General features: G+C 40.6%; 2 protein-coding genes across 4 annotated transcripts in view; one reads left to right on the forward strand and one right to left on the reverse strand.

The window, feature by feature from the left end:
* LOC114643530 (protein NLRC5-like) overlaps positions 1-24,307 on the forward strand; it is a 1,801,805-nt gene that overhangs the window by 1,197,602 nt on the left and 579,896 nt on the right. The gene's annotated exons all lie outside the window — the stretch shown is intronic.
* Positions 1,761-22,481, reverse strand: LOC114641926 (E3 ubiquitin/ISG15 ligase TRIM25-like). 3 transcript variants are annotated; one of them, XM_051925880.1, is made up of 7 exons: positions 21,846-22,481; positions 20,789-20,884; positions 12,133-12,366; positions 9,294-9,453; positions 2,995-3,060; positions 2,395-2,460; positions 1,761-2,063 (listed from the first exon to the last, which is right to left on the reverse strand). In XM_051925880.1, the coding sequence occupies exons 1-5, from the start codon at positions 22,425-22,427 to the stop codon at positions 3,032-3,034; spliced, it is 1,101 nt and encodes a 366-aa protein (XP_051781840.1). In that variant the 5' UTR covers positions 22,428-22,481; the 3' UTR covers positions 1,761-2,063; positions 2,395-2,460; positions 2,995-3,031. The 3 variants fall into 3 exon arrangements, with proteins under 3 accessions (XP_051781840.1, XP_051781841.1, XP_051781839.1); XM_051925881.1 differs by lacking the exon at positions 9,294-9,453; XM_051925879.1 differs by lacking the exons at positions 1,761-2,063; positions 2,395-2,460; positions 2,995-3,060 and having other exon boundaries at positions 9,098-9,453.

Below are 24,307 nucleotides of genomic sequence, written 5' to 3' on the forward strand. Positions count from 1 at the left end.
ACGCCATCTCCTTTCCTGCTCATTCCTTTATATGCGATTCCTATCTCCACGTTTTCTCCACTCCACTGAATCTCCCAGTAGCACCGAGTCCCAGTCAGAGCCTCTCTGCACAAAGCTTGGGCCCACCAGTCAAATCTGTCAGGATATTTAAAATATCTGGTCTCTGTCCGCTCACGTGTCACCTTCTTATTCCCTTTAGACAGGCAGAGGTCTCTGTTTGCCGTGTTGATATCCAGGGTGAGTGGACAGAAGTTTGAAATGAGACAAAAGAAAATGAGTGAGGATATCTGTGTAATGGGCCTGGGGGCGGAGCACAACACAGCCAATTAACAAGAACCAATCAGGAGCTGTGTGACAAGACCCAAATGTGTGCTGTCGATAGTAAAGAACTCATCTGATTGGACAGACTCTATGGGAATTTAAAATGAAATTACAAAATAACAACAGACAACACAATGAAAGGCTGGCAAGATTTCAAACAACCACCAACTTGTTCAGGCCAGGCAGCTCCAGCAAATTCAGCCCAAGAGCAGAACACAAAATGCTGAAAGAGGCCTCTGTGATCACAGAACCTACAAGTAGCTTTTGTTTCTGATGATGTCAAAGTCCCTGAGTCTACCATTATCAGGAGGCTGCACTAATTAGATCTACAGGGGAGGTGTGCCGGGGGAAACCACAATGAACTACCAGACAAGACTAAAGTTTACCTATGAACATCTAGACAAAGTCCAGATCTTCTGAAACAATGTGCACCAGACAGATAAGGCAAAGAAAGAGATATTTGGTAAAAGGCACCTAAAGACATGTTTGGTGAAAACCAAAGACAACATTTGACCAGGAGGGCCTGATAGCAACTGTAAAGTAAGATGGCGATTTGGAGCTTCTTTGCTGCATTTGAGCCTCAGCAGCTCACCATCACAGAATCTGCTATGACATCTTCAATTTACCAGCAGGCGCTTCATTATAATGTGAGACCTTCTGTCAGAACATTGAACCTCAGCCAAAAGTGGACCTTACGACATGACAATGACCTTCGACATACCAATAAATCCAGCAAGGGAGTGCTGAAAAGAAAGAAATGGAGGGTCCTAGAATGGCCAAGTCAAAGCCCAGAACTGAATCTTATTTCAGTGTTGTGAGGGGGGATTTCAAATGGACTCTTCATGCCACACACCTCACAAACATCACACAGCTGAAAGACTATCACATGGAGGAGCGGAAAAAACTGTGAACCAGTCAATGTCAGAGGCTGCTAAACAGACTTGGAGGGCAATGCCAGCTATTAGAGCCGGGGGGACTTACTTTTTCATCATTGAATAAATTATTACATAGTCAGACTTCCATTATTTTTTCTTTAATGACATCATCTTTATGTGAAGATACTGTTTAAATGAAGATCACATCCTGAGATGTTCACATATATTAAAGAAGAAGAAAAATGTTTCATGTGGTGTACTTACTTTTCACAATTGTATATGTTAATGGTAGTGGATATTGTAATTTTTTGGTGTGAAGCACATTCGTTTCATGTAATGTGTTGTATAAATAAATTATTAGTATCATTATTATAAGGGAATGACTCAAAGAGAAAAGCAATGCAAAGGAAACACTAGAAAACAAAAAGAGAAAACAGCAGGAAGTGCAAATAAGCAAAAGAGAAATGAAAAACAATAATGGAAGGACTTGTGTGACCGGTGGACTTGGTGTAGTCAGCAGAATTACATTTCATTTGTTTTTTAATTTTTTTTAGTTCCCATGAGTTCATTTGACACTTCAGAGAGTCGAGTCCTACAGACTGCTTTGGTGATTTACTGCCTGATCCTCTCTATCCCATAATGCATCAGTCACAGGACCCCATCACTTCCAGCTCACCAGTCACACCACACTCACATGGAACCTTCTGCTTGTTACAGTTTCATATCATAAGCCTTCCATGAGGTATTAAGTGAGAGATGATTTCTATTCTGATGATCCACTCAGTCAAAGCACAAACTCACATTGTAAAAACTCGTCTCTCCTCTGAGGTTCAGGAGGCTGTAAGGGGAAAACTGGAGCTTCACGACCTGAAAATAAAAAGAAAAGAGAAGTGAAACTGTGAAGGCAGCATTTTGTAAAGTTAATTAAAATAAGTGTAGTTAAAATGAAACACAAAATGACATGAAGCTGAAGCAGAAAAGTCGATGGATCATCAACAATGCGTGAAGATCTGCTTTCTCTGTTAAATGAAACAGAAACATTCTTCATGTATTCATCATTTTCAGCTCATCAGTCACACAACACTTAGGCCGCACTTTCTGCTGGTTACACTTTCATATCATAAGCCAGGCCTGACATATTCAAAAAGAAGAAATGATTTTTATTCTGATGATCCATACATTCAAAGCACAGACTCACATCGTAAAACCTTCTCTCTGCTTTGAGATTTAGGAGCCTGTGGAGCGACAATTGGAGCTTCACGACCTGAAAATGCATAAAAAAAGAGAAGGATGAAAACTGTGAAGATGACATCGTGTAAAGTTAGTTAAATTCTTAAACATGTATTACAAAAGCAGTGCTAAAAGTTACCATAAAACACAACATGACCAGCAGCTAAAGCACAAAACATGATGGGGTAACAACAATGTAGAAACAGCATGGAGTACAAATCTACAAACATACAAATCTATCTATCTATCTATCTATCTATCTATCTATCTATCTAGATAGATAGATAGATAGATAGATAGATAGATAGATAGATAGATAGATAGATAGATAGATAGATAGATAGATAGATAGATAGATAGATAGATAGATAGATAGATAGATAGATAGATAGATAGATCAGAAACGCTCATGAACTTGGCGTGGCTCTTGACGTTTCTCTCCAATAAGGTTGTTCCATTGATCAAACTCAAGTTCTTCATCCTTTTTCACATTACAGCGCAGACTACAATATTAAACATTCCCATTCTGATTATGAATTTAATGTAAAAAAAAAGACCAAAAACTCACTTTGCAGAAACGCGTCTCTGCTCAGAGGTGTAGGAGGCTACAGGCTGAAAACAGGAGCTCGCCGTCCTAAATATAAAACAGACAGAGAAACCATAAAAACAAAGAAGGCTTTTTCAGACCTCTTGCCACTGTAAGGTGTTCGGCTCACATGGCAGAGAAGTAACTGACTGGGCCTCTTTACAGAAGTGCATTGCATTCACTAAAGAAAACACAATACACTAAATATGGACAGAAGTGTGTGGACGGCCCACCAAAGGTCTAAGTTGAGGTGTTTCATTGTTCACAGGTCCATTAAATCAGCACACAGTCATGCAGTCTCAATTGACAAACTGAGAAGCTCGGTGACTTTAAATGTGGCTCTGTCAGAGGTTGCCACCTTTGATACAAGTCAGCATGTAAAATTTTAAAATCTGCTCTGCTAGATCTGCTCTGTTCAACTGTAAGTGCCATTACTGTGCAGTGGAAGCTTTGAGGATCAACAGTAACTCAGAACGAGGCCATGGAGAGCCGAAGTACATCATGTCATGAAATGGCCTCTCCTCTGTGACATCACTCTGTGACCTCACAGGTGGCGCAGTGGTAGTGCTGCTGCTTTACAGTAAGGAGACTGTGGAAGATTGTGGGTTCGCTTCCCGGTTCCTCCCTGTGTGGAGAGCGCTTTGAGTACTGAGAAAAGCGCTATATAAATGTAATGAATTATTATTATTATTATCACTGACAAGAAACTACCTGTGGAAGCGACATCAGCACAAGAAGCGTGCATCAGGAGCTTCATGAAATGGGTTCCCATGGCCGAGCCTAGGATCACTATGCACAATCACAAGTGTTGGATGGAGTGGTGTAAAGCAGGCCACTTACCATAAGACTCTGGACAGAACAGAAACATGGAGTGATGGATCACACCTTATGGCAACAGTTTGGAGATGGCCCTTTTTCTTTTCCATGATGACTGAACACCTGTGCACAAAGCCAAAATCCATAAAGTCATGGAGGGAACTTGGGTGGCCTGCACAGAGCATTGACCTCAATGCTATTGAACAGCATTGGAATGAACTGGAACGGCGATTGAGAGTCAGGTTTCCTTGTCCAGCACTAAAGCCTTGTCCTTATGAATGGGCACAAATTGCCAGAGACAAACTCCAAAATCCTCAAAAGAAAGAAGAGACTGTTACAGGGGCTGACTCCATTTTAATGCCCATGGTTTTTGAATGGGATGTCCAAAAATCTCAGAGGTGTGATGGTCAGGGGTCTACTGGTAATTCCTCTGTGCAGGTAATGGCCATCAAAAGCTGAGTTGGAATAGTTGTGATCAAGGAGTGTGGAGTTTGAAGAAGAAGTGGTACATTACTGCCATCTTCAGGGGCACTCCTGGAAGGAGGCGTCTGATTTGGGAGATGAGCAACCTGGCAGACGGAGCTCCGATCCACAACTCTGACCGCTATATACAAGTGTTCTTGCATTAGCCAACAGCTCGATATATTTCTGTTAATTTGTGTGACATCGAGCGCTTGCTGTTAAAGTTAAAAATCTTTTTGAGTAAACTGGATGGCCCGATTGCCACCCCAACACTTCATCATAGTTCCTGTCCTTACTACCAGTTAACGACAAAGTAAACCTCAGACAAATCTTTCCTCTGCTCTCCAAAGGGGATTATCATTGCATGTTTGCATGACTTCGGTCATTTACCAGACTCACTAACTTTGTTGAGTAAATAGATTTAGGGTTCGAAAAGTTTATTATTGAAATGTTTTCAAAATTCTTTGTAGATTCTCTCCTTGCCTGGGGATGGATTTTTAGTTACTTTAATCAATTCTGCCATTTTAAAATGACTGACATGTTTAAAGTTTTTAATTTCCTCTTTATGTTTCCTTAATAATTTTACTACTAAATGCCTTATCTGAATGATTTCATTTTCTAGATTCTCATTAGTAGTAAATTCTCAAGATAATCTGCCTTGTCTTTATCTGTTAGAGTTGTCGGCCATTCCCATTTCAGTCTTTATTGACCATTTGTTACTTTAACTGTTTTCCAAATCTGTCCTACTGTTGTTTTATTATTATTTATTACACTACAGTATATTTTTCAGTAATTAGGTTTAATATTTTAATTCTTCCAGCAATAGCCTTTTAACTACAGTAATCCCTCGCTATATCGCGCTTCGCCTTTCATGGCTTCACTCCATCGCGGATTTTATATGTCAGCATATTTAAATATATATCGCGGATTTTTTGCTGGTTCGCGGATTTCTGCGGACAATGGGTCTTTTAATTTCTGGTACATGCTTCCTCAGTTGGTTTGCCCAGTTGATTTCATACAATGGACGCTATTGGCAGATGGCTGAGAAGCTACCCAGCTTACTTCTCTCTCTCTCTTGCGCTGACTTTCTCTGATCCTGACATAGGGGGATTGAGCAGGGGGGCTGTTCGCACACCTAGACCATACGGACGCTCGTCTAAAAATGCTGAAAGATTATCTTCACGTTGCTATCTTTTGTGCAGCTGCTTCCTGAAACGACATGCTGCACGGTGCTTCGCATACTTAAAAGCTCGAAGGGCACGTATTGATTTTTGATTGAAAAACAAATTCTCTCTCTCTCTCTCTCTGCTCCTGACGGAGGGGGTGTGAGCTGCCACCTTCAACAGCTTTGTGCTGCGGTGCTTCGCATACTTAAAAGCCAAACAGCCCTATTGATCTGTTTGCTTTTCTCTATCTCTGTGACATGATCTGCTCCTGACGCGCACTCCTTTGAAGAGGAAGATATGTTTACATTCTTTTAATTGTGAGACGGAACTGTCATCTCTGTCTTGTCATGGAGCACAGTTTAAACTTTTGAAAAAGAGACAAATGTTTGTTTGCAGTGTTTGAATAACGTTCCTGTCTCTCTACAACCTCCTGTGTTTCTGCGCAAATCTGTGACCCAAGCATGACAATATAAAAATAACCATATAAACATATGGTTTCTACTTCGCAGATTTTCTCATTTCGCGGGTGGCTCTGGAACGCAACCCCTGCGATGGAGGAGGGATTACTGTATTACATTCAATTATGTATAGACATAACACAGATTTCCAGAGTTTCCTACATGCTCTGTTTCTGTCTTTCGCAGCTGTGCTACATTCTTCATTCCACCCAAGACCAATTCCTTTGCCTTTGAACGTTTTCTTATTAGGAATACTTTGTTCTGCTGAATCTAAAATAGCTTTACATTTGCAATTAGTAACAATATCGACATCTTTAGTTTGCATATTCAATTAACGAATCACAGAAATCACTAGATTCTTCCCAATTTGTTCTTTTAAAACTCCTCTTCTCACGGTGATCGTGTGAATAATTTCAAACATATCCCAAATAAAATACAGTAGAATAACACTGGAACTAAATGCTGACCATTAACGCTCGACTATATTGTAGTGGCCGGCATTGTCACCGTACAGATGGGCGGGGCTGGACAGATGATTGACAGCAGGATATTCACAGCTGTGCTGAGCTCTGCATTCCAGAAACTCCTGGAACTTTCTCGTTACACCTTACAAGTCTGAGAAGGCTTGAGATGGCAGGTGGAGACTCCCAGGGTATTAGAAATACAGCCTCACTAGACGATAACAAAAAGACTGAAGACAGGACACCACACGAGACGCTGGACGACGATCAAGAGCACTGCGAGAGTGGAATAGCCTGTCTAGTGAAGAGGCAGTCATTTTATGGGGCGTCTTACACGACTTTTACAGTGAAGGGTGATTCTGTTAGAAAATTATTGTGAAATCATTTGTTGTGGAATAAATGTGCCTGTTACTGAGCTTAACTCCAATTCTGTGTGTGTCTCAGTCTTTCCATCTCGGTGCTCATTACAATATAATAAAACCCACGTGCCCTGCTAGACACCATCAGATCCATTACTTTCACTTTCCTCTATTATAATGCATAATCTTTGCACATTTGTAGGCTTTTTCTTTTCTCCAGATGTCTTTCTTCTCCAAATGCTGCTCCACACTACACTGTAAAAAATAAATCTTGCGTGTGTGAAAAATAATAATATAAAATAGCTAACTATACGCAAAATAATCATTACTTTAATTAATAAAAATGGGTTTTACCCTTTTTGTTGATTATTTAATTCTAATTCAATAAAAAAATTATGAATAATGTTAACTTATTATTTTTCTTAAAATGTAAACATTTTTTATAACTTATTCTAAGTAAAAAAACTATACTGTGAATTGAACACATTTAAGTTAAGTTTAAATTTAATGATTCTGCACTTCCTCTCACATCGAAATGTAATGACACGGCACTTCCTCTCACATCGGTTTCTTAGTCTTTACAACAACGCATTCAGCTGTAACGCTTATCCATAATAAGAGTTATTTTACTACGAATGTGTAAGTATAAAGCATATTAATTCCGTAATGAATAACTAGTATTTCATTTCGTATAGTTACAGATGTAAGCATTTGTTATTTTCACGAAACCTTTCCCTTCATGTGGGAAACATGGCGGGCAAAGTAGCGTCTTTCTAACAACCTACCTCGTTGGTTTGCTTTAAAAAGCAGGCACATTTCTCGGATAGTTACATATGTTCATATTTTTTTTTTATCGTTTAAAATTTTATTTTACACAGAAAAAGAAAATGACACTTTGAGATAAGTTTGAGAACGCTATGGCGTTTGTCCTAAACTACGACCTGTAAACAACATAAAAAGACGTTTGCCTAACCGTCACGGTATTATTTGACTTCTTATTTAATTAGTGTTCTACATAGGTAATGTATTTACTGGTTAATTTTTAATACTGTGATTTACGATGTTTGATTTCCTATGTCCTATTTTATTTCAGGATTTTCGCTATCGCATACTGAGAAGTAGTGGAAAAGGCGGCCATTCATTTAAGCGGATATGTTGGCGTAAATGCACGACATGTTTGAAGAGCGCCATCTGCGTCAGGATTTCACTCTCTACGTTTCCTTCCCGTTTAGCACTCATTCCTGGGACATTATTTGATTCAGATATACTTTTTGAAAAAAGTTTAAATAAAGAAAAGAATATTTTCATTGACATTTGAATGTCAGTAATTCAGTAAAAATTATCCTCAGACATTTGATTTAATTTTCCTTTGAAAATACAACTCCGTTGTTGTGACTATCTGTGTATGTTCAAATAAATAAAGATATATGGAATTTTAAAATGTATTTGTTATACAGTCGTTACTGTCCAGCGTTGCATTATTACTTTTTTTTTTTAGTACTGTAATTCAAATGAAAATCGGAGTAAAATAAACCATTTTTGCCACTACTTATATTTAATCCAACTCATTTCTTTTAGGTAAATTTGAGTAAATTAATAAATTAAGTTTACTCAATAGTGCAGTATATTAAATCAACTCAAAAATATTGCTTGTAATTTGTTGCCTTATTTTTTTTAAGTACTTTTAACGCGTTATTTTTTACAGTGTAGCAGAATTGTGTAAACACAGGCACAAGTCTCCCTACTTCTAGTTCTCTGTGAATATCTCATGATCTGCAGGTGGTACAAAGACAAGCCTCATATCATTTAAAAGGGGAAAAAACGGAGAATGTGCAGATCTGATTGGATAATCCACTAGATGACAAGTAGAGGCAGACCTCAAAGCGTCCATATTTAAATTGCCTTATCCCATCATCCATATGACATTGAACAGAATGATTATCAGTGTTTGAGAGCTGAAACTCTCCTCTTTGTTACTGCACAGAAATCTGCTCATCCAACTGACCTCACCTGAAGTTATAAGATGGCAAATGTGGACGAGGGACTCCCAACCGAGACACGTCAGTTTGGACGTTTTTTTAGACAGATAGAAAAGAAAAGCAGAGCCTTACAGACACATGCAATGCACCATTTTGACAACAAGCTATCAACCTTTAACTCTAGCACTTTGTTAACAAATATTCTCAATAGTTATTTATTTATTTATTTTAAATGAGTGAATTATCAGTGCACACTGGCAGCTGCAATAAAAGAGGACACAGTGTGCTTCATTCAGTTTTGCTGTTAAGTTTTAAACTGTTGTTGTGAGTGTATTATGGGGCTTAGTGTTTTTATTTCACAACTTCATCTTGTTCTTGCACAACATGAGAGTTTTTTATGGAATTTTCAGGGGTCCGCAACTTTTTAGTTTGGGGGTCTGTTACAAAATAAGGAAGTAGTGAGAATAGTGTATGTACAGTAAAGGAGAGACCCTTTTCTTTGGTTTCACTTCTAGAATTCCACCGATTTCATGGTAACATAACCCATCACGGATCTCATCACGACGAGCAGACACTGTACCTGGCGGAGTGAAGCTCACAACCTCCCACTGGCTCAATTTCTCCAGATGCTCCTTCAAAGGCGGCAGCTTCCTCCTCAGGTCCTCAGAAGAGAAATCTGCAGTGATGGTGTAACTGAGAGAGTCTCCTTCTTTAGGGAGGCCACAGAAAGGTGAGAAAGTCTGTGTCAGGAGAGAAGACAAGATGGCGCTTTAGGGAAGAGAGAAATAAAAAGGACTTAGACAGGGAAACGGCCTTCTCCTACTGCAGTACCCAGAGACGGCCTGAAAGTGTGTTGTGTGGTTCAGTGTAGGGGCTGAAAACAATGAAATTTCAGTTTACTCCTTTACTTCTTCACGCTCTGTCAGGTGGCATTGGATACATTTGTTACGTCAATGACATTACAAGCTAAAACAGAAGATTTGTTATTTGTTCATTTAGGGCAGGGGTGTCGAACTCCAGTCCTGGAAGGCCGCAGTGGCTGCAGAGTTTTCATTCTAACCACCTTCTTAATTATTGACCTGTTTTTGCTGCTAATTAGCTTTTTTTGCCTTAGTTTTAATTAACTCGACTCAGACCCCTTAGTTCTTTCTATTTCCTTAATTAGCAGCCAAACAATAATGAGACACAAAACGAGCAAACAGGTGACCAGCTAACCACATTATCTGAACATAAAGAAAGGTGAGGGTCTCGGTAAGGTTGATCTCTCAGGTCAATAATCAGAAACAGAAAATCAACAGTTTGGGAAATGTCTGCTGTAGCAAAATGAGAGCAGCAGCAAGCTGTGGAATTAAGTAACGGGTTTAATTAACAGCAAGAACTGGCTTCTCATTAAGAAACTGGTTGGTGTGAAATTGGTTGGAGTTTGAAACCCCAGTTTAGCTGGTCATCTGTTGGCTCGTTTCACGTCTCATTTCTGTTTGGCTGCCATTTAATGAAGAAAAGAATAAATTGAGAGGATTGAATCCTTAAAAACAGGGCTATTAAAATTCAGGAGAAATGAATTAATTAGCAGTGAAAACTGGTCACTGATTAGGAAAAGGGTTAGAATGAAAACCTGCAGCCACTGCGGCCCTCTAGGCCTGGAGTTCGACACCTGTGATTTAGGGGCTGTTTGTCTGATATTACATGTACATTTGGGTTGAATGCCTGCAAACATTCAGTGTCAAACATTGGCAGGAATAAAAGATATCAAGACTACAGGAGATAACATCCATCCATCCATTGTCCAACCTGCTATATCCTAACACAGGGTCACGGGGGTCTGCTGGAGCCAATCCCAGCCAACACAGGGCGCAAGGCAGGAAACAAACCCCGGGCAGGGTGCCAGCCCACCGCAGGGCACAGGAGATAACCATTTATATTAATAAAAAACAATAAGCAAAACTTCAACATGGATGTGATGCTGGTGAGGCTTAGAAATAAAACATTAAGAGCAGCTCTTAAAACATAAACCAAAGGAAATGAAACTGTGCAACATTGTAGTTCAGTTGTCTGACATGTCTTATTTGTTATTGATGGGTTGGTTTATTCTAAAGTGGTCCTAACTTAATTATTGAAATATACAACAAAAGTGTTTCTATAGGCAAGTTTTAAAAGCATGTTTGGGCTCAGCCTGGACTTGGATGGGAGACCATCTAGGAAAAGCCTTGGTTGCTGCTAGAAGAAGTGTTGGTGAGGCCAGCAGGAGTCTGTGTGTGGATCCCAATGCCTCAGTGCAGTGAAGGGGGTACTGTGGTGTAAAAATGGCAGCTTCGTTCGGATGAGATGTAAAACCGAGGTCCTGACTCTCTGTGGTCATAAAAGATTCCTAGGCATCCCTTTTAAAAAGCAGGGTGGATCCTGATGTCCAGGCTGAATTGCCCACCATGGCCTAGTCACTCTGGCCCCCTAATCATCTCCTATCTCTAATTGGCTATCTCTCTCACCACTTCGACCCTCCTGTCCTTGGCTTTTGGAAGCACACGACAATCAACGGACTGAGCTTAGGACATCCAAAAGGAAATGGAGGACAACACCTGCTGAATACACAACTTGTCCTGTTTCTATTTAACCACCATATCTGCGCACATTTCTGCTTTTTTCATTTTGACTCCAGGCAAGTTTCATTAAAAAAATATAAGATTTTTTGAAAATCAGTGCTGGACGTATCCCTTTTGAACAAGTGGAAAGGGATGTGAACGTGCTTCAGTGTGATCTGAAGGATTATCCAAAGTATTACAGGCTGGTACTGCTGGCTCTTAGCTTATCTGCTGACACAAGTGTTTCTGTTTGTCCTCTGCTGCCCCGTCATACGACTGACTCAGAAAAGGCAGAGTTTCTAATCCATGACATCACAGGACCTTCTTAATTTCCTCATTACTTCATTTAACATCTCTGCAGGGTGAGTAGTCCATGAAGTTCACCAGTTGTTCTCTAATCTGTCCCTTTTCTGCCCATCAGGTACAAACAGAGAGAGGTTCTCTTTTGCACGCCACACGACTTCTTCAAAAAAACCTGTTAAATACACAACTTGCTCGATTTCAATTTACCAACCATATCTGTGAACATTTCTGTTTTTTCATACTGACTCTTGGCAGGTTTCATTAAAAAAATATAAGAACATTTTTTCAAATGCAAAACTGAAGACTCATGAATCAGCTCACTCCATAGTGCAGAATATCAAACATCAGCGTGGAGACTTTTATATTTTGATGTGATATTCTGGTTAAATTACTGGAATTGAAAATGCCTTGTTGTGCTGAACGGCCTGCCAATTTAAGAGCTGCTCTTATGTTCTAAAAGCATCTTCAATCTAAACGTCCTCAGGTTTCCACACATCCCTGCGCTGAACCAAGCCCTCTATGAAGTGTGGCTCTCACCTGGAGGAAGTGAATGTTGTCATCCATTTGTAACAGCTCCTTCAGCGCAGCCTCTTTGCTCTTCAGCTCCTTGATCTCCTTCTCCAGGCACAACATTAAATCTTCAGCCTTCTTCATTTCTTGTTTCTTTTGTTTGTTGATCTTCTCCGTCACTTTCTTACAAGTTTCCTCAATGCAGCGAATCAGGGCAATGAAGCTCTTCTCACTTTCCTTCACCTCCCTCTTTGCAGAAACCTGAATAGATGGAAAAGACGTTATTAATAAATCCTTTTTTAAAAACCTTGAAACCATTACCAGCTCATGTACTTTATATGAAAGAACACAAAGATCCCACATATTAAGAAACCCAAAAGCAGAAGGTGGCCTGGTGCTTCCTGACTTTCAGCTGTACTGGTGGGTAGCCAAGTCAAGTCAAGTTGGGGAGCATGAACTCCTAATGTGAGACAATGGAAGACGCCAGTGCTGAATACGCACCTGCCTGGTGAATCTTGAAAGACAATTCTCTAAGATGTCCTCTCTCTGTGGGCTCTGCTCTGTGCTCCACTCGTGAACAATTATCACCAGTTTACTAGAAATCGTGTTGTTCTTCACTCATTCAGAATACAGAACCAAAGTTGAAAAGCTTGATGGAAGGTCACTTCTGTCAGCTGTGTCATTACAGGAAAACTTTACATTTGAGTCAGTTATGCAGAATTCCAGTCTTGGAAGATACTCAGCATCTCGAGCCTTCAGAGATCTTTATGTTTATAATATGCTTGCACCTTTTAATCAACTTTTGCTAAAATGCAGAATTCCCTCAACGCACACTTATTGTTTGTATTTACAAGTTAGGTATTTGGTAAAAAAACTATTTGCTAAACATTGGAACATTACAAAAATTGTGATGACAACAGGCCATTCAGCCCAACAAGCTTGTCCATCTTACTCATCTAGATGTCCAGAATAATAGCAAGTTGAGATGTGGAGGCCTCTAAACTCCTACTCTGCACCACACTATTTGTCAGTTTATTCCATGACCTTCTAATGTTTGTGCAAGATCTACCTTTAACAAATTTCCAACTGTGAACCTGAAGAATGTATTTATATTTATTACTTTTATAATTTAAAACACTTCAGTCATGTCCCCTCTTCATCTCTGTTTGCCTAAACTGAAAAGGTTCATCTCCTTCAGTCTCCACTTATATCTCTCATTGTTTTAGGTGGTCTTCTTAGGATTTTCTCTAGTGCATCCATTTATTTTTGTAAAATGGAGACCAAAACTAATAAACATTGGTTAACAAACTGCATAAAACCACCAGGAGAGCCTTCATCTCCAAATGGAGAAGACCTGGAACAGGGGTAAATCTGTCCAGGAGTGGCTGGCCTAGCCAAATTACTCCAGAAACAAACAGAAAACTCATCCAGGAAGTTACTGAAAAACTGGAACAAACATCTAAGAAGCTGCAGGCCTGTCTCAGCTCCAAGAACGATACCACCATTAGAAAGACACTGGAGACACAATGGAAGAGAGCTACTGTACATAAGCTCAACAAAAGCAACACAAAGCATTGTCCAACATTTGACAAAAAACACCCTGAGAACCTGCAAAATTTTTGGGATAGTATTCTGTGGATTGGTGGGTCAAAAGTGGCACTTTTTGGAAAACATGGGTCCCGTTACTTCTGGCGTAAAGATAACACACCTTTCCACAATAAGAAGATCAGGGCCATAGTCAGACATGGCGGTGGTAGTGTGAATTCAGCCATCTAGCAGAAGTTAATGTCCAGTCATCTTCCCAAAACTACCGAAACTGTTTGATTTGCAGTGTTATTGCTAAAGGTGGCACAAATGAGTATTAGCTTAAGGGTGTAATTAGCTTTTCACACAGGTGATATGGGTGTTGGTGAATTTTTTTTCCTTCAATAAATGAAATGATCATTTAAATTGATGTGTTGTATTTACTCAGGTTGTCTTTTGTATTCTACTAAATGTGTCTGGAAATCAGAAATAATGAAGTGTTATTATGAACCAAAAACAGAGGAAATCAGGAAGGGGGCAAATACTTTTTCACAGAAGCATGCATTTGCTGTGAATCAGAAATACTAATCATGAATCTGTCCACATGTACACAACGGATCCAAACTGATGTCCTCAAGCGCAGAGTGTGACGTTGCTCCGGGTTCATTTTGTTTCATTTTGGGTGTTTTTGTACATGCAGTTCTGTATTCTGTCGACACCATTTTCTGCTTCATCATCCCTGTCATTTTGTGACTATCATTGCCTGACTGCAACCTTGAAAGAGGAATTCTAAATGAAATATGTGACTAGTGCAGGTAGGCTTAAGAAAAAAAAATCATGTTAGAAAGTTTGCTTCTTTCTTTGACTACAACTCTGATTTGTGGTTCAGATGTGATGTGTGGTGTGCTTTACTGTGCCTGGCACACACACCCTGCATGTTTATTATCATTTAGTGAAAATGTAATTAAAATGAAAAGAAAATTACCTCAAAAACCTGTCCACCACTGGTGCTCAGTACATAAGGTGTATTCCAAACTAAGGGTGTGTTAATAAATTAATAAAAAAGTGTATTTAATTAGGAAAATAAACCCTAATCCTAAACTTAGAGAAAAAAGAAAATGTGACTGAATACAACAGGGTAAGGGAGGAAAACAATGAATTCATAATAAACATTAAAGGAATGAAACATTTAAAAAGTCAAAATGCCAAAAATGAAAAATATCAAAATTACAAAACTAAAAGTCTAAATGCAGAAGGTCAAAAAGGTCAAAAGACCTCCAAACACCAAAACTACAAAGTAAAACTACAATAAAGGAGCAATGCCACAGGAAACTAAAGCCACACCAAGAAATGGCACACCAAAGAGACGAGTGGAACACAAAGACCTTAATGACCCTCAGGTGCTAATTTAATCTCTCCCTCTCTCTCTCTCTCTCTCTCTCTCTCTCTCTCTATATATATATATATATATATATATATTGTAGAAGAACATAAGACGTCAACAAACGAGAAGAGTTGGGGAATTGCCTCTTATAATGTCCAGAGGATGAAGTACACAAAATAATGTAAAATTATAATCAAAAAACAAATAACATGGGATCGGGAGGCTTTTATAACAAAACAAAATGGAGACAGGAAATGGAATAACAGGAAATGTCGAAATTGTGAGACCAGATGTGATGTCATCAAGTTGGGACCAGTAGTGACGTTGTTGTGTGGAGACGGAAGCAAAAGTGAAGAGCGGCCATTTTGAAGGTACGTGTAACGCCGATGTTTCTTTTTCTTCCTTTGGTCTGAAGAGAGAGAGACGTTAGTGCCCATAAATAACCCTTCATCTCGCACTAGTTCACTCACCTCTGAGCTTGTTGACTGCCTCCTAATCACGCATGTGTTTGACTATATATATATATATATATATATATATATATACAATCCAGCGTCTGTCTATATGTCTTTCTGTATGTCTAATCGCTTTTCACAAGAGAACTACTTAACGAATTTAGATTGAGTTTTTTTTCTATAATTTGTTTGAACATTCCAGTTGATTTTGCATCTTCTCTCATTGCTCTAAGAATTATAGTTCACTTGCAGGAGCGATTTATTCTCGCTAATCCGAGACAAAGACTGAGGGCCGAGGGGAGGGGGAGGCATGACGTCAGGAGTGTGGATCCTGGTGGGGCCCTCCTCACTCACGCACCACAGTCTACCTCTCATTATGTGTTGGAATGTAACTTGCCTCCGCTTAGCTAGCGATACCTGTTTGTACAGATTGGCCCACGAGAAAGTGGTGTCTCGTCTGCTGCCGAAAACGCGCACAGGGATGTATTGGCACACAAGGAGATCACTTTGAGCATCTTCTGTAAATGTGAGTACTGAATTTGATCATTTTTCTCTTCACCACATAATGCAGTTGTCTTGGTGGAGGTGAGACACTTTGTCGTGGGCCACCCTGTATATTGATTTTTAAAGTTTGTCCTGTTTCACTATTATGAGAACGGAGCCATGGGGGACAGCTTTATTTAATGAAGTATTATAAAAAACTTCATTAAATAAATAAGGAACAAGGAGCAAGACAACAAAGAAAGTCAAAACACTAAAGAAAACAATTAATCAAAACAAAACTGAAACAGATAATGGAGACATAAAACAAAAAAAATAAATAAATAAAGACAAATTCACAAGTTAGTCCAGCACCTTCGATGGCATCCATGCCCAGAACACTATTATAATTTGTGTGGTCAGATACACTAGAAGACTAGATTGAATTTGTTCTACAAAGTAAACAGAGCAGATTGTGATCTTCCTACCACCAGGGCCCGGGCTACTCTATGACAAGAACTACATATGGCAGGGCCTCCTGGATTTAGTCTCGCTGAAGCCAGATATATGATATATATGTCTGGAGACCACCCTGTGTGAACTGTGCCTCAAACTGGGTGGGAGCAATTAGTGTTACATGGCTCACTGAGTGTCACATTTCTAAACCAATCCATCGCCTCCTGAAGGCGATGATTTTGAACTGCAAAGATCACAGATGCTCTTGGTCACCTGGTCTGACAGAAAGCAAGCTTCTGTTTATGATGTACAGTCAAAAAGTTAACTAAAAAACATATTAGACATATAGAGGAGGGTCACGTGTGCAGTGAACATATTACACACTTTAAAAATAAACACAACGTATTGCAAAAGAAAACCGTTATGGAGCATCAGTAGCATCAAACAATTTGGCGTCAACAGCATCAATGGACGAGTGGTTTACGTGAACGATACGTCACTGATGGCGCTGTGTGTGCTGTCTCTGCTGTTCAACGTTATGATGAAAGTGTAGGAGTTGATGTAAACTTGAAAGAACTGGCAGCTATGCTCATGTAAACATGAACTGCAATAATACATTTGAAGTAAACTGCGTGTGACACTCCATCAAAAGGACTGCCATTAAGAGATCAGATAATGAAGAGCCACAGGAGGTGCGGATTTCAGGACTCAAAACACCCAAATTAACAAATTAGTCTCATGACACCCATAATATAAGGGAGAAAGTTGCACAGCACAGACCTTCTGACTGCACATCTAAACAAATAGCTAGAGAAAGTTGCCATCACTATCTAATTGGAAACGCAAACATGACATGGCGCTTTAACAGGCTGCATATCCACAGGCCACAAGGCGTATCTACACTCGATTTGCTGTTGTTAAGTCACATAGAGATACAACAGTTAAAATGACAGAAAGACATCGTAGCATTCAGAGGCAACAGAGTGAAACTGCAGCCCCCAACACCTATGAGGTCAGTCGAGGAGTGGCCACAAAATTAGGTACAGTGGGCTACAGTTAGACTCATCCCCAAACGTGTGGGGTCCAGTAGCTGCAGTGGTCTACGTGTCTGTCTGCCTGTCTGTCTGTCTGTCTGTCTGTCTGTCTGTCTGTCTGTCTGTCTGTCTGTCTGTCTGTCTGTCTGCCTCCACTGTCACAGCACTCATTACAAAGTGCAAATGTATTATTAAGCTTCAAAACAAAAATGGGAAGATCAAAAGAACTGAAATTAAACAATAAACATTTAAGCTACATATCTGACAATACCAAACTGTAGGTGTAGATTCCAAGATAGTAAAGTCAAAAACTTCCAACAGAAAGAGGAAACACAACAGGGGGCTGAAGAAGACTGCAGAAAAGCTAACGCACCATGTTGTGGTGCTACCCGGCTTTCATTAAACAAACCTGCAGTTCTGCTCTTTCCTTACAATACCCAGAATTCCTCAAGATGTCAGCTTATTGTGATCATTTTGAGGTGGCCCTGCTGTCGGCTCCATTGAATCATCCCTACTTAATGCAGGTCATTGTTTGTGGCACATTTTTTTTCAGCACTGTCACCGTGACTGTGATTTGGCATTGTCTGTTCCTGTTTTACTCCATGCTTTCCCATGAGTCCCCTTTACTGGGTGACTAACTCATACAATTGTTTCTGTGCACCTTTGTGCAGTTAGAGCACAGGAGGCTTCAGTGACGCACTCACGGACGCACAGCAAGCCACAGATAAGGACAGAACCAGTAAACTAGGGGCTTAAAGTCACTGCACCACACTGCTTGCCTACAAGTTGGACATGCCTGAAACACCTGGACAGAGAGAGGCATCCTAAAGACATCTCTAATCAGACGCCTCTTTTTGATATGGAGGAGCAGCGGCTCTTCTTTGTGCTTGGCCAGAAGTCTTTGGTCCTCATCCTATGTGTAAGGCTGAGCACAGACACCCTGAACACGAAGCTCATTTCTGCTGCTGGTATCTGTGATCTTGTTCTTCAGCCACTACCAACAGCTCATGACCATAAGTGAGGGCGGAAATGTAGCTCAACCAGTTAATCGAGAACTTTCAGCCTTCTCTTTACCACAGCTGACTGGTACAACGCTGCTGTGATCTGCCTGTCAATCTCACGCTAACTTCTGCCCTCACTTGTGAACAAGACCCTGAGATATTTAAACTCCTTAGTTTGAGAGAGAACCTCATCCCCAACCTGGCGATATATACAGTATATACATATACACATACACACACACACATATATATATATATATATATATATATAGCAGTGGCAGACCGTGCATTTCACATCTAGGCCTTCAGCAGTGCTCTGTCTGAATCAACCCGCCCCTCAAAAACTAATTTATGGTTATAAAAACCGTCTTAATATACAGAAATACAGTATAAAGAGCCGTTGTATCGCAGATAGATAACTCCTGTAGTCACAATGAATGCCTTTATTGAATAGACAAACCAGGGGTGAACAAGTTCCTTTCTACTGCAGCTACAGCCCGCGACACACATAAACATCAATAATAACTCATAAACTTGCAATATTATTTAGGAAAATCGCAACATTTTACTCACCAAAAATTTGGATTATTTGTAAACAAAATCCATCCTCCTCTCTTTCCTCAAAAACAGTTCAATTACTCTGTCGTACAGATTATCTGTGTGCTTCAGTTCCATCACGAAGTCCCTTTCTATCGCCATCGAAGCTAATGCTGAAAGTCGAACCTGCCCTGTCGTATTTCTGGCATAAGTTTTAATTCGCTTTAGGGCTGAAAATGTCCAATCGACAGAAGCAGTGGACACGGGAATGCTCACCGCCAAACATACCAATGTGTACAGCTGCCCCATGATGCTCTCATTCAGATTTTTCTGATGAAGGATGTCAAGGAGATCAGTGGGCGCTTTTCCTGCAAAATCATCCATGGCATACCTTACAGTCAGTTCTGTTTTTAGCCGAGACAGATCAAAAAGTGCTTCGTGTGCTCGGAGCACCTGTGGTGCTTTCAGTGGCCTCATAGAGTTCCTCATATCGGCTTCTATCTCGCTCAACAGTGTCACAGAACTCCTTTACCCTAGCTAGACAAAACTGCACATCCAGTTTTTTGTCCTGTAGTATTGAAAAGAGCACGTCTGAATACTCAAAAATGCCATTGAATGTGTGAAGCAAAAAACAAAACTCAAAATCATCCAGACGTGCTTTAAATCCATCAGCACAGCGCACTGTGTCCTCATTATACTCGTCATGATGCTCCAGGATGTGATGAAACAGTTCCTTTAGAGCATCTCTCTTCTCTATCCAATCAATGGGTCTGAATACGGTGACGTTGCCGTACGCCTGCTAGAGGGCCCTAGTGAAACCAACTCAAAATCTGATGGGTTGAAGCAACAGTTCAATCAACATTTATTTTGTGTTAGAGGGCCTGCAGAACGGATTGTGAAGGCCTCCGGGCAGACTTCTTTGACTTTGACCCTGCCTGGCAACAAATGATGGCTGAAATGTGATTGGTTAAATGCTTTAATACGAAAATACATGTCTGGAAGCAGCACAACCATCGGAAAAGCTATGAAAGGAAGCGGACAGACTATTTGGAATTATTTAATAAGTATTCATGGACAAAATATAATTAACATCAGTTTGTGATTAAGATATTTTTTTAGGCCAGCAGAGAAGGCCTTGCAGGCCCTGATGGTCCGCCACTGATATATATATATAGGATTAATATGATCATTTTGAGCATCAAAATAACTGTTAAAAAGAAAGACTTGGGAGGTCTTCAGTTTTCAGATGCTGTCTGATCTTCTGGATCAGAGCACACTGGAGATCTAAACACTGCACGTGTCTTCCACTTCCTCTGTCCCACATGGGTCATATCACCTTTTTTAAAGTTTTGCTCTTTGCTCTTTTGACTTTGAGTCTGGGTGGGACAGCACAATGTTTAAATGACATGTTGGGTTCTCCTCTCATCCTCTGATCTCATCTGCATTACACAAACCAGCCAAAGACTTTTAAATGTAGGGTAAGACAGTTGTGATCTTCAAGATGGACAATCAAAGCCACTCAGGGGAACTGTGCCAGTCGAGCAAACTCATCAGGGCCAACCTGCACTAAGGAGACTGGCCAGAAAGTCACCTTCAATAGTGACATGACAGAGAATTTAGGGTCACCAAGCATTAAAGTTAAATAATAAGCAAGGAACATTCTTTATTTCTTAAATTCTATGAATGAAGTAATGAAGCATCTTTTGTTTTCACATTTCCTGTATGTCTGTAACAGAGAAGCTCTGGAGGCTCTCGTACTTTTAATTCATTTCACCTCTCGCTAATTCAAAATGTCTTCTTAATTGCACTCACCTTTATCTGTTCCACCACCTTCCTGGTCTCCTCCACTTTCTTCTCTCTCACCCCAATTCGATTCTGGATTTCACTCAGGGTCCTGCCCAGCTCATTCTGTTGGTGAATACGCATGGGGTGTTAGGGAAAACATCCTACAGTTACATTTCTGTATATGCACTCTGAGTATACAAATATTAAACAAAAAGATTCACTTCACATTTCAGTAACACAACCTCATTTTTTCCTCACATCATCCAGGATGTTGAATCTGTTAGACAGCACTGCTAAGCAATGAGCTAAAAAAAACACACTCAATATTTAAAATCTTGTCAATTTACAAAATGCACAACAAGACATTAGAATGACAGTATTTAGACCTGACAAAGCATGTTGGAAATTTTCACTTTATTACAAGAGGTTTTTGCTTATTTGTTTTTGTTAGATATTTAGCTGACATTCATGAAGTCATCACTAAGTTCTCTCAGAGTGGAATTTAACTTAACCTGCCAGAATTACAATAGTCTGTAGGGGGTGCAAAAGTGTAGAGAGAAAAGAGAAAAGAACATGCAAAGGACTAAAAAACACGTCAAGACCAGGAGTCACACCAGAGGCACACACACAGCAGGTCTCCATGCAACCCAAGTGACACATCAACAACACCAGGATCTACTGCAGGTTGACATTTCTAGTTCATTTAGGTCTGTGGCAATGTCATTTTATGCCAAAAGATTTACGTTTCCACCTACACCCCAAATTTCAGGTTAGTTGGACACTCTAAATTACATCTGTGTGAATGTCAGTTAAGCTCTGACAGCACACCCAGGACAGAGTCCAGCTGTCCCTAATGCGACATAAAGTGGTCATATTCAGAAAATGAACAGATTTTTGTGTTGATGTAGATAGATAGATAGATAGATAGATAGATAGATAGATAGATAGATAGATAGATAGATAGATAGATAGATAGATAGATAGATAGATAGATAGATAGATAGATAGATAGATAGATAGAACTTTATTTGTCCCTAGGAGGAAGTCTTACACACATTTCCATTACACACTAAGTTTCTCTCACCTGTTTCTCCTCCCTTGCGGTCTTCAGCTCCACAATATGATGCCCCCTGTGTTCAGTTGCCACACATATCGTACAGATGCACAAATTATTTGTTTGGCAAAACACCTCCAAGCCTTTCTGATGTTTTGCACAGAGCTTATCCTTCAGATTTCCACCCGGGTCCGTCAGCTTGTGGTCCTTCCAGGCAGCTCCTTCATAGTGAGGCTGGAGGTGAACCTGGCAGAAGGAGGCCATGCAGGTAAGACATGACTTCACCGCTCTGAACTTCCTCTCAGTACAGGCGTCACATTGTACGTCTCCAGGTCTGACATAATTCTGTGACAAGGGAGGAGAATCAAGACTGTTCTTCTTCAGTTTCTTGATGACTTCATTCAGCAGAGTGTTTCTTTGCAGCTCAGGCCTCGGTACGTAGGTCCTTCGGCACTGAGGACAGATGCACACTTGGCTGTGATCCCAAAAACCCTTAAGGCACTTGAGACAGAAACTGTGACCACATGGTGTTGAGACGGGGTCAGTCAGGGTGTCCAGACACACCGAGCAGGTGAACTCTTCCTCAGATATTAACAGATGTGCTTCTGCCATGGTCTGTCTCAGGAGAGGCAGGCAGAGAGACTCAGACAGGTAAACAGGGAGGTGACTTGTGAAGAAATGAAAGTGAAAGTTTGGCTGTGCTCAGTGAGAAGGAGGAGTACGAGATTCAAAGTGAAATGTGAGAGCACACAGGGGTGAATGGTTCATTTGAGACATGAGCTCAGGCAGTGAAGGTCTCCACCTTGTACGATGATACACACTAAAGTGTCTGGTGTCGGTGACATTGACAAAGGTACAGGTGGGCTTAGCTGAACTCACAAGTCAAAGGCTTAAGACATTTGGCATACCTAGAAATTCTGCTACCATGTTCCCCATTGGTGATGTAATGAATATCGTCCCTATGGCAAAACCTTTGCTATCAGAAGTGTAAAAACTTCTAAAACATAATTTCACCCTCTCCATCACAAAAACAAACGCTGAACAATCTCAACACTGCGTCTTGTGAAGCCCAGGGCGGGTACCGCCACCCTAACCCGGCACAGACTGGCAGGACACAAGTTTCAGCACACAGTACGCGTTTATTTTAAGTGATGAGCGCTCGTTCTCCATTCCTCACAGCACAGTACATAAAGCACCAACAAGCACAGCACAGACCCTTCACCTCCAGTCCTCCTTACAGACTTTGTCCTTCTTCCTCCCAACTATGGCCATTGAGTAGTAACGACTGGCCCCATTTAAAGGACACCCAGAAGGACTCCAGGTGTCCAGTGATCTTCTTCTGGAAGCACTTCCTGGTGTGGTGGAAGTGCTGCCAAACAGGGCCCAGTAAACATCCAGGAGCCCCTTGACGGTGGCCACAGGCCCCAGCAGAGTTGAGCTTCCGTGCTCCAAACCCATGGCACCTCTGCAAGCCAGGGAGGCTGCCCTCTAGCATTCTGGGTGAGATAATGTCCAGAATAAGCCCTCTACCTCAGTCCTTCAATTATCGAGGCATCTCAGCTGGGTAAGGGCCCCGGCGGTCCACCACAGTCTCAAAACTTTATTTCAGTTGTTAGTTGGTTTATCTTAATCTTCAGCTCCTGGGTGGACAGACATGTTTCAGTCTGGTAGACTGGAGTCAGTGGCATGTTGTTGCTCTGGCCAGCTCATGTTTAAAGCTGCTGCTGCTCTTAAGTTTTTGCTTTTGGTTTGTCATGTTTTTTTGTTTTATGTCACTTATCCTTGCTGCCTTCTCCCATTTTCACCTTCTAATAGTGACTTGAGTATTGTGTGTACCTTTGGTGTAATCCAAATAAGTCTTGGCATTCAGTCCACAGAGTTACATGCAGAAAAGAAAAGACCCACCACAACGTTTTGCCAAAATCACTGGAGACACTCATGGGGAGGTCGAAGTCTTTATAACACCCTTGGCTATGCATTTTGTTAAAATGTTGTTTAATGGCTCCTTTAGTCTGACTGGAGACCCAGTATGTATGATGGTGAACAGGCACTTCATCAATAATGCAGATAGTCCTGAGTGATGGTGGAAGTTATGCAAAGTCTATATATCTGCTCACTGTTGCTGTAGGGGTCTCACCACCTCTTGTTGGCCAAGGATGCTAGCTGTGTTGATGTCACATAGCATTTTCATTTCTGCTGCTGAGGTAGACCCCCCTAGAGTTCTTTACAAGCCTTTAACAAAAATGAATGCTCCCACCTCCTGTCAGAACATACCTGCAAAGATGGAATATATACCATAAGTATCATTACAAGTCCTGCTGATTCCAATATTAGGACTGGCAAGGTTAGGTGAGAATATTCCAGAACCTGTGTCCATCTTCCAGGTAGCTTTTCAGAGATGCTATTCCATTAAGACTTTGCCTATAGCCTTATGCTAATTGCCATCCATGAAAATGAAGTTAAAGCCAAAGCAGCCTCTCATGATGACCTGA

This window comes from Erpetoichthys calabaricus, chromosome 4, assembly GCF_900747795.2.
Source record: "Erpetoichthys calabaricus chromosome 4, fErpCal1.3, whole genome shotgun sequence".
Taxonomy (NCBI): Eukaryota; Metazoa; Chordata; class Cladistia; order Polypteriformes; family Polypteridae; genus Erpetoichthys; species Erpetoichthys calabaricus.